General features: G+C 41.1%; 2 protein-coding genes across 2 annotated transcripts; one reads left to right on the top strand and one right to left on the bottom strand.

Moving 5' to 3' along the window:
- Positions 1–236: 236 nt before the first annotated feature.
- LOC138966706 (growth arrest and DNA damage-inducible protein GADD45 beta-like) lies at positions 237–5,404 on the top strand. The gene is made up of 5 exons (XM_070339017.1): positions 237–501; positions 1,843–1,950; positions 2,542–2,800; positions 3,650–3,788; positions 4,132–5,404. The coding sequence occupies exons 1-4, from the start codon at positions 440–442 to the stop codon at positions 3,749–3,751; spliced, it is 531 nt and encodes a 176-aa protein (XP_070195118.1). The 5' UTR covers positions 237–439; the 3' UTR covers positions 3,752–3,788; positions 4,132–5,404.
- A 1,427-nt stretch (positions 5,405–6,831) lies between these two features.
- On the bottom strand, positions 6,832–10,385 carry LOC138967716 (bile salt-activated lipase-like). Its single transcript, XM_070340370.1, has 4 exons — positions 10,293–10,385; positions 9,629–9,743; positions 9,180–9,333; positions 6,832–6,979 (listed from the first exon to the last, which is right to left on the bottom strand). The coding sequence occupies exons 1-4, from the start codon at positions 10,383–10,385 to the stop codon at positions 6,832–6,834; spliced, it is 510 nt and encodes a 169-aa protein (XP_070196471.1).
- Positions 10,386–10,572: the final 187 nt, after the last annotated feature.

The following is a 10,572-nucleotide window of genomic DNA, read 5'->3' as shown; positions in this document are numbered from 1 at the left end:
AATGTAAAAATGGGGAGTAAAAATTTCGTGGAGGGAGTAATTTTGTCGTGCCTTGGGGAGTTCTTTTCTCGTACGAAAAGTGTACTCGGAGTAAGAATTTCGTACGAAATATTTACTCCGGAGTAAATTTTTCGTGTTACACCGGCTTGGACTTTCCACGCCGCCGACCGCACCCGCCACATGGTAGGGTTAACCACTATCCAATGAAAGTTTCTCTTTTATTCGATTCAAGGCATTAGCCCAATGAGGATCGAGAACTGTCGGGGTTTCCCCCGGAACTCAAAGGAAACAACGTTTGCAACACGTTTCATTCCCGTAGCAGACAGCGCAGTCGGTGGTTGTTGTGGAGTTGTTGTGCAATCTCCAAGTTCTGCAAGTTTTCATAGAGACGGAAAGTTGTGGTACCATTACAAATCTGTTGAAGAAATTGTCGATAAGCATGACTTGCGTTGTAAGAATGGCTGCATCCTCGACAAACTTCCCGAAGGAACAGCGCAGAAAGTGAGTTGCGGAGTCAGATTGTTCTTGCGTGCGGATGATGAAATGTAAAGAAGTGGTTGCATCTGATGCGCGAGACCTCAAGGTAGTAGTCCGTCTATTACAGGGAATGAAAGCATTTTTCCCAGCATTTTCTGCCATGCAGCATTTAATTTTTCTGTGAGAGCACTCAGCAGTGCATTTCTGTTGTAAAAGTTTAGCACGGCACGCGAAATCGCATAGCCACTTAGCATTTTATTTATGTTCTTACTCATTTTACTCCCATTCAAGTTTACACAACTACCATGCAGTGTTCACCAAACCGTTTGTTGAAACCATGTTCAGAAACAATCGCGCGGGCTTAAAGACGATTACATTTTTATATACACTGTTTGTGTGCACACCAGTGAGATTGCACAACAATCATGCCGGCGGGATCGTTACTAGTACAAGTTCGTTGTGTAGGTCAAAGGTCATTATTGAGCTGTGTCATGACATTGACAGGTGCCCGATGTGAGCTCATACTATTGTTTCTAAATAATGTTGTTTCTTGTGACCGTTTTCAATTACTGTAGTTTTGGGCACCGGGTATCTAAGAAATAGGGTAACATTTGAGAATAATCAATCATTCAATGTGAAGGTTTCCCAGAACCTAACAAAAAGTGGTTTCTAACAAAACCTGTTGATATGACTTTAGTTTAAAGTATTATGTCTATCAGGTGTCTGTGTTTTGGGTCAAAAGGAAGTCCAAGTTGTGACAGCAGTTTTGGGGAGAGCATTGGAAGTTGTTTCAGGGTACTGAAATTCTAAACAAGTGATACAAATCCAAAAATAAATAGACTGCCAACTCCCAAAATTCAGAATCAAATACATTGAACAAGAAAGGTTTGTCTTGCTTGTGTATTCCCAGCAAACTTCTGGACAATTTGTCAGATAAGTTTATTTTCTGTATTATAGGTGTTTGTCTGTCTGTCCACTTTAAAGACTGCTGGGTCGAAGATCCAGTGACCCTTATGTTTTGTTTTGTCATAATTAAACGTTCCATTAACATATCTTTCTATTTTTTTTAATTCTAAATTAGTGATAATTTTATGAAGCAGTTGCATACATTTGTGTGTTTAAATGCAAATTGTAATTTTTGTTCAGAAGACAACTTAGACTTTTTAGGATTAACAATTTTGTTTATACTGTCCACAAACTTTTGTGCATCATTGATTCACTTTGCTTTTATGACTTTCGTTTAACATTTCAAAGAGAAGCAATTAAATCTTATTTTCAAACAGATTTAAAAAAAATATCTTTTACTATAAAAGGCCAAATTTGATTTTTGCATGCAATTCATCGCTACATTTTCTTGTGTTTCAGAAAAAAGCACCAGACACCAGGCCACGCCCTGAAATCCAGCCTAAGGCAGGCAGCAGCACAGAAACGACTGACAGTTGGACTTAACAATTGTGTCAATAAATTAAAGAGGTGTGTGTCATGTATGCAGACAAAAATTAAACCAATAATTAAGTGCAGGGGTTAATGCTAATATCATGAACATTACTTATAATGCAAATTGTGTCTCAGTGTACATCAGCATGAAAGGTGTGGACATGCACAAAGCAGATCTGTAAAGATGCAACATAACAAATACATGCATTTCCACCCTTGACTCCTAAACTCCACCATCGATCCCCACCCCTCACATAAGCTCAAACCCTCTTTGTACAGTGGAACCCTCCTTTGAGGGCCTCCACAAATCTGAGAAAATCAGGTCTTAAAAAGGAGGAAGTCTTAAAATGGAGGTCAATTTGCAGAGGTTATGACTAGAAAATCTGAAACAGCAAGGTCTTCAAATGGGGGAGGTCTTAAATTGGGGGGGGGGGGGGGGTCTTAAAAGGGGGGTTTCACTGTACATGGTATTGTTATCATCAGATTACAGATGCATAGTAGGATAAGCCTATTTTATGGGAACCAGACACTAGTACACGTACGCCAATGTATGCAGCATATGCACACAGAAACTGGACAGCTATTCACTTAAACTGTTGACGCTAACAAGCTTCTTTGTTGTTGCAGGAATCCAGAAACAGTGATGGTGTGCCTCATGCTGCGAAACCCTGCCACACAGGGAAAAGCCAAGGACCAAGTGGGGTGCAACATCCAACAGACTCTACTGCAAGCGTTCTGTGCAGAGAGCCGCATCAGTGTCATGCAAGTGCTTGAAAATGCGGCGCTGTCGCGACTGGTGGGACAACTGGCGGGGAAGCTGAAAGTGGAGGATGCAGATGGTTGTTGGCAGGACGGTCCCGTTGACTGCAGCATACTGATTATTGAGGTGAGGATTATATTCACTGAATTTGTGTTGCTAGCAACAAATCTCAAAAGTCTGGAGTAGTGTTAGACCATCTCATCAACATGCACAGACAACACCGTTGACTGCAGCATTCTGATTATTGAGGCGAGGATTATATTTGCTGAATTTGTGTTTCTAGCAACATTAAGACGCGCAAGGAGGGAGGTTAGATACTGAATTTTATTCATCATGTTTTGTAAAGTAGGTGTTGGAGGTTGAGAGATACGGAAATTTGAACATCGCCAGCATTACCTGTGATTGATTTCACGGAATTAGTGTAACGTTATTACGTAAAAGTGATTGTGTGCAATTGTTAATCCTTTTTTTTTTATATAGAATTTTCTTCATCTCTGTGAGGTTGACAGTGCGACAGAGAATGACAAAGAATTGAAGATAACAGTTATGCAGGAAGCTCTTTATGTTTTACAGCAGTCTACAGTTTTTTTGGCATAGTCAGAGGCCTTACAATTAAACAGTCTTTTTCAGACAGAAGATTAAACAGTCTTTCTCACACAAAAGACTGGCTCCATGACTGTCTATCACTTGAAACAAGGTTTATAATCTGCTTCTTGTTTGTAGTCTAAACAACAAAGTGACAATGGGTGAGATGAACAAAGTTAAACAAAAACAATAGAATTCTGTACTAACCATTACAAGGTCAGCACATACAAAACTAAATCAAATGTTTGCCTATGGAGGGTTCCCTCAGGACTAACAAACAAACGACACAGAGTTTGTCGACTGTTTGTAGTCTGCAATTCAGTGATCTTGGATTACTTTGAAGAGTTTGTTTGTTTGGTTTTGATTTCTGTTTTCTTCTTCTCGTTACAGCATCCAGAAGGTTCTCCGAGTGCAGAAGACCTGGCCTGGGCCACCGCCTGTCAGGACGGACACCTGGACCTCAGAACCACAAATAATTTTCCCACTGGTTGACCTCTCAACTGGCATTTCCGGAGAATCCAAGAAAACGGTAAGTAACTAACAAGCGCTGAAGCAAAATCTTCCAACGAAAATATTTGTAGAAATAGGCAGAAACCAAAAATTCTGACCTTTTATACTTCTCCAGAAACAGAAAAATATTTTAAAAGTTTGCAAAGGAAAGACAACAGGTTGAAGAAAAACGATTAAAAAGAGATTAGGAGTTGTCCAAGAATATGATAGGGCAATACCATAGTAGCATTTAATAGTAGCATTTATTCATTTAAGGTTATCTATTTTGGTTGTTGTTGGTGTGTTTGGTTTTGGTTTTTTGATTTCAACCATCATCAATCTTGAGCTCAATATTCATAAATTGTGTTGTGTTTGTGTTGCAGGACAGCAATCTGTCTGACAAATCCAAAAAAGAGGGGCTGCCACTGTTCTAGCTTAGCTGCGCGGGCTGTTCGTCGCTGTTCATCTTGCTTTCTGTGTCAGGTGTTGCTTCATGTGGAGCAACAGTTGAAACTACTGTGACTGTGCATGCACTGTGAATGCACATGCCTGCATGATTAAGCACACAGGCAAACAGATTTTTAGCTGCATACAGAAAACAGTGTACGTATGTGACTTGTTCAGATTTATGTGTTGACATAAAAGTGAATTATGCACATTACAAAAGAAAAAAAGTTTTAAAAAAAGTTGCCAGAATTAAAGAAACAGAATAAAGCAAAAAGATGAAAAATAAAGTTTTAAAAAAGATATACAAGATCTGAGACTTGAGCAAACAAAGGCCATTGTGCAGAATGTAACAGTCTGACAGCTAGAAAGTCAAGAAGCGGTTATAGGAGTTATTTCCCTTCAGCTGGGCTCCTTCAAAGAACTTTCCTTCATGGAATGCCACCTTGGTGTTCTGTGCATGGAACAAAGCTCGTGCTTACCAGTGTTTATGTATTCCTGTACATGGTACAGTTGGGAAACTTGGTGTTGCACATCATGTTTCCGACAGTGTTTTCTGCAACACAATATCAGAAATGAAATGTAAACTTTGTGCTGAAGTTTTGGTTGTACATTGTTCATCATTGTCTGCGTTTTCTGGTGTCATGGTTCATATACATGAGCCTGAATGAAATGCAGTGATTGTGGTAGTGTTAAAGAGGTGTTTATTTTCTTTCTTGTGACAATAAAATACAAGATCTGTATTAAAGAATGTGACTAAGAGGAGAGTTAATGACAAACCACACGTGTTGATTATTCACATAGTAGTGGGTTGAAACCAGTGACAAAAATAGTACAGAGTGCTATTGTCTTTACAGCTTTTTAAGTTTCACAGTGTAGTACTTTTTGCTGTGTGTATTTGTATAACCTTGACATGAAGTGCATTTATTCATAGTCTACATCCTTCTGCTTTTCTTATTCTCTTGCTGTTCAGTGAAATGAGTAATTTTGTGTAATGTCCCTGTGCATGTATTTAGACTGGTGAAAGTGATTTTTTAATGCAGGCGCATTTGTCATGTTTTTTTCTAGTTTTTTTCATATATACAATTACCAGGTTCATTCACTGTGCATGTTTGATTAGGGCGAAGTGGTGAAAACCTTTTAATGTGCAGATTTCTTTGCCTATTTGCTTGATTAAATTTGATTCTGAAAAAATAGCAGTTTTCTGCCTATTATACTGCAGGTTTGTGCGTGTGTGTGCATCTGTATGCGCAACTGCAGAATTTTAGTGGCTTTTGTTGTACTGAATACTTAAATGCTTAAAATAAGTGTGCCAGTAACAGTCACCCTCATAAGGCAATTGTTCAGGTTTTCATGCAATGCATAGGAGTCCGATGGTACCAGAATAGTTATGACGGACAAAACCATATTCAGTACAACAGACATCATTTTATTTGGCTTTGTTTTTGGACAGGATGTCTGTGAGATATGGCTAAAAATGTATAAAATTAATCTGACAAAATCGCAAATGGACATGTACATTCACAAATTAATCCGCCTCAGTCAAACCAATGAGACCTCTGATAGAAGCTAAATAAAAATAAAAGGACAAAAACAGCAAATAAAAAAAAAGAAAACGATCATCAACAATAATACATTGAAACAAGAAGGGCAAAGCCCATACGACTCACATGCTTTACACATTTTTCCTACCAAAATACATGTGACCTTGACCCAAGGTCAAGGTCATCCAAGGTCATGCAACACAAAGCTGTTAATTCAAGACATAGGAAGTACAATGGTGCTTATTGGCTCTTTCTACCATGAGATATGGTCACTTTTAGTGGTTCACTACCTTATTTTGGTCACATTTCATAAGGGTCAAAGTGACCTTGACCTTGATCATATGTGACCAAATGTGTCTCATGATGAAAGCATAACATGTGCCCCACATAATTTTTAAGTTTGAAACAGTTATCTTCCATAGTTCAGGGTCAAGGTCACTTCAAAATATGTATACAATCCAACTTTGAAGAGCTCCTGTGACCTTGACCTTGAAGCAAGGTAAACCAAACTGGTATCAAAAGATGGGGCTTACTTTGCCCTATATATCATATATAGGTGAGGTATTCAATCTCAAAAACTTCAGAGAAAATGGGAAAAATGTGAAAAATAGCTGTTTTTTAGGCAACATTTATGGCCCCTGCGACCTTGACCTTGAAGCAAGGTCAAGATGCTATGTATGTTTTTTGGGGCCTTGTCATCATACACCATCTTGCCAAATTTGGTACTGATAGACTGAATAGTGTCCAAGAAATATCCAACGTTAAAGTTTTCCGGACGTCCGGACGGACGTCCGGACGTCCGGACGTCCGGACGTCCGGACGGACGGACGGACGGACGACTCGGGTGAGTACATAGACTCACTTTTGCTTCGCATGTGAGTCAAAAAACCCCACTCACATTCAAGGGAGAAAATTCATGCGGTGTGAAGCCTGAGAAAAGAAATACACAGACTTCATTTAATTTTGCTTTTTTTGTGGACAGGATGTTTGTGAGATACGGCTAAAAACGTTAAAAAAATAAATCTGGCAAAATCGCAAACGGACATATACATTCACAAATTAACCCGCCTCAGACTAGCCAATGAGACCTGCAACCTAGTTCAAAATGGTGTCCCAGAACCGGACGCGCTCTCCCGCAAGGTCTACTTTGGCGGACAGAGATGACCCGATGTCCAGGTAGCTCTGACTGTCCAGCGAGAATGGTGGCCAGTTGACCCCGCCCACACTCTGAGGGGTGGGGTTCCTGTCACAGAGTAAATAAGAGAAGACTTACTCTCAAGTTATTCAATAAGCCTAGTTGCCGTTTGGCGAACATCATCACGTCATGGGTTAGCCTCAGTAAAGCTTTAGAGAGACAGACACACACACACACACACACACACACACACACACACACACAGACGAACACACGGACAGACAGATAGACAGACATACAGACAAAGATATGTGTGAAAGCTATCTCTGTCTGTCTGTCTGTCTGTGTGTTCGTCTGTGTGTCTGTATGTCTGTCTCTCTCTGTCTGTCTCTATCTCTCTCTGTCTCTATCTCTCTCTCTCTCCCTCCCTCTCCCCCTCCCCCCCCTCTGTGGTATATATATAGCTCTCTCTCTATCCCCATCCCAGCATATAACCACATCATGTCCCAAAATAGACGCTAGTTCTGGGGACAGAAATATTAAGTTAGCATAGGATCTCTGCCCCCCCCCCTCTCTCTCTCTCCCTCCCTCTCTCTCTTCCCCCCCCCCTCTCTCTCTCTCTCTCTCTCTCTCAGTCTCTCTCTCTCTCTCTCTCTCTCTCTCTCTCTCTCTCTCTCTCTCTCTCTCTCTCTCTCTCTCTCTCTCTCCAGTCTTGTCACTTAATACATGTAGAGTTTAAAAGGCACAGCTTTATGTTGTAAACAGATTGTCAGTCAGTTCTTATGATTCGAGGCCGAACGGATGAAAGAAAGCAATACATACTTAACCTGTTATCCTTGTGCAAGAAAATCAAATCAATTCAATTCTTTTTCCGTTAAAGACGTAACTGCCACCGAAGATAGAAACCAACCAACCAGCCACTGGCAAAGCAACAAGACAGTATAGAAACATAGTGCTTGCTGCCGCTCGAACCGAGAAAATGTTTCCTCTTTAGTTTTGCTGCGCTGGCCGCAAAACCCCTCCGCGCGGAGGTGTTTCCAGACACATCGTACGTATGTTCATCATGTACACCTCCCCTCTGACTGACCTCGTCGACAGACATTCCGTTTCCCACGAAATGTTTGCTGACGACACTCGGCTTCAGAACTCAGCGACTCCCTCAGAATACGACCAGATGACCACCTCCCTTCAGTCTTGCATTGCTGACGTTGAACTCTGGATGTCCAACTAACAAGCTTAAACTTAACTGTGACAAAACAGAAGCCATTCGTTTCACCAAATCCTCCTTCTCCTCCTCTTTCTCTCTCCCTCCTTCTATCACGTTAGGCAGCAGCACTATTGATTCTCAGACTCCGTCCGTGATCTTGGCATCAGTCTTTCTTGATAGTGACCAGTCTCTCCATGAAACACCATGTTATGAAAGTCTGTCAGTCCGCTTACATCGAGCTTAAGAGAAAAGGTTATATCCGCCCATACCTTACCGAAGATGCCACCAAGACCCTTGTTTCCTCCTACATTCTTTCTCGATTAGACTACGGAAATTCTGTTCTCATTGGCTGTCCTCAGTCTGTCATCCATCCTTTGCAGCGCGTTCAAAATTCTGCAGCCCGGCTTGTCTGCAAAGCCCCTCGGTCCCAGTCCTGTTCCCCCTTGCTTAAAAAACTTCATTGGCTCCCCGTAGAGCTGAGAATCCAATATAAGTGCTGCTGTATCTGCTACAAAATAATATCTGGCTCAGCCCCATCCTACCTGTCTGACCTGTTCACACTCTATACACCCTCACGATCCCTCCGCTCCTCTGTAGACACTAGAATATTCCGTCTATCTTCTTTTAGTCGCAAACAGCACGGTCAGAGAGCCGTCTCCCACTCTGCAGCCGTTGCGTGGAACTCTCTCCCTTACTCTATCCGACACTGCCAAACTTTTTGTTCCTTCAAATCAAACCTTAAAACAAACTTCTTCACACAGTATTTTGATTAATTTTTATTTCAATATGGTGCATCATGTTTTTGATCAGGTGTTTGAATGTTTGAATGTTTTGCCTGTGTTAGTATGCTTGCAGCTTGTATTGATGTAGTGTTTCGTTGTTCACTTGTGTGCTGAATGCTGCTGCACATGCTTTTTCGCTTTGCTTTGTATGTATATGTATGTTTTTTTCATTGTAAAGCGCTTAGAGAACGTAAAGCGCTCTATAAATCTCCCATATTATTATTATTATTATTATTATTATTACGTAGGGTGTAGAGAGCACCACCTGAGCCTCAAATTAGTTAACCGCAAATCCGCATGAAAAGCAGGTCCAGTTTACCCGTATTTGACGAAGTTGGTCCACAAGGTTATCATGTTTGAAGACACCGTCTTGTCCTGGGGTGACCAGCTGTAGGGGAAGACGTGGGCAAAGAACTGGTCATTGACGAACGGCTGACCAAATACAAATGGCAACTCCGAAGCGTGTGTCACACCTGTCACACACACAGAGGCGGTAGTCTGTATTTAACTTCATCTGCAATTTGACTGTTGCTTTACCTTATGAACTAGAACGTAAAGTGTGAAGTTAAGTAAACTTTAGTAATTAGCACATGGGCAGATGCTTGTCTAAGCCACATGTCTGTTAAATAAACTCATGTTTTAGACACTAAAATTTAGTACGCAGTATACAATTGCAAGTGACCAGCTTAAACAATTTTTTTCAGACAAAAGTTAATCACATAAACGTTTATTTAGTAGTAGTGGTCTTGAAGGGAAAAAAATACTCACCTGCCCAGGCAGGACGGTTGGTATGGGTGGCATGATAGGTAAATTCATACAAGTACTGTTTGGCGTGACCAGATCTCGTTACGCTGTGTGCAATGAAGTCAAAGTCGGTCCGAATCTGCAAGAAACAGAAACACCATGAAAACAGACAGCATGGCCGGCCGTATGCGACAGTACTTGAAAGGTACCTTCCTTCCCGATCCCGCGTAGACAATCCTGTAAACCCTGACAGATCCGTTCGAGCTCAGTTGCATCTTGGGGTAAGAAATCCTTTCACTGGGTCAATTACCAAAAATCTAATGCCTTGTTGCTTTCCGTGAAGAGTGGATGTTTCTTTCGGAATCAATCTACCAATAGAAGAATTCTGGAAATAACTCTGTCATCGATTTAATGAGCTTTGGAAGAGTTATATTTCTGGAAGATGAGGCAAGCTTATTCTTTATAGTCTGCTTTGTTGGTGTACGCAATGCTTAACATAGGAAGGAGTGTCTGTTTTTACTTACGAACACCACTATCAGTAACATTTTCGGTAGTGCGAGTAGACTGATCTTCATCATCATCATCATCATCATCATCATCATCATCATCATCATCACCATCATCATCCACACCATCATCATCTACACCACCACCAAGACCATCACCACCAACAACATCATGTATTTACCTGTATAACGGCGTCCCTGCATTGCTCGGGTGTGGTCAGGTGCCGTGAGGTGATATACTCGGCGATAATTTTGTTGGCTACAGACTGACCCATCCTGAACCCAGGTCAAAAATGAGTTACTTTTCTTCGGGTCTCATTCTATCTGTGAAAAGAGGCTCAGTTTGTTAACTCGGAGGCTGTCCAGAAGACCCCAAAGGGTGAAAGGACGAAACACACGGGTAACTGAAAAGCTGAGTGGTGAGAACCGGCATACCTTGGACTTTCGATACATAAACCAACA

This window comes from Littorina saxatilis, linkage group LG5, assembly GCF_037325665.1.
Source record: "Littorina saxatilis isolate snail1 linkage group LG5, US_GU_Lsax_2.0, whole genome shotgun sequence".
Classification (NCBI taxonomy): domain Eukaryota; kingdom Metazoa; phylum Mollusca; class Gastropoda; order Littorinimorpha; family Littorinidae; genus Littorina; species Littorina saxatilis.
The sequence above is the reverse complement of the archived record's forward strand: the minus strand, read 5'-3'. Positions and strand labels throughout refer to the sequence as shown.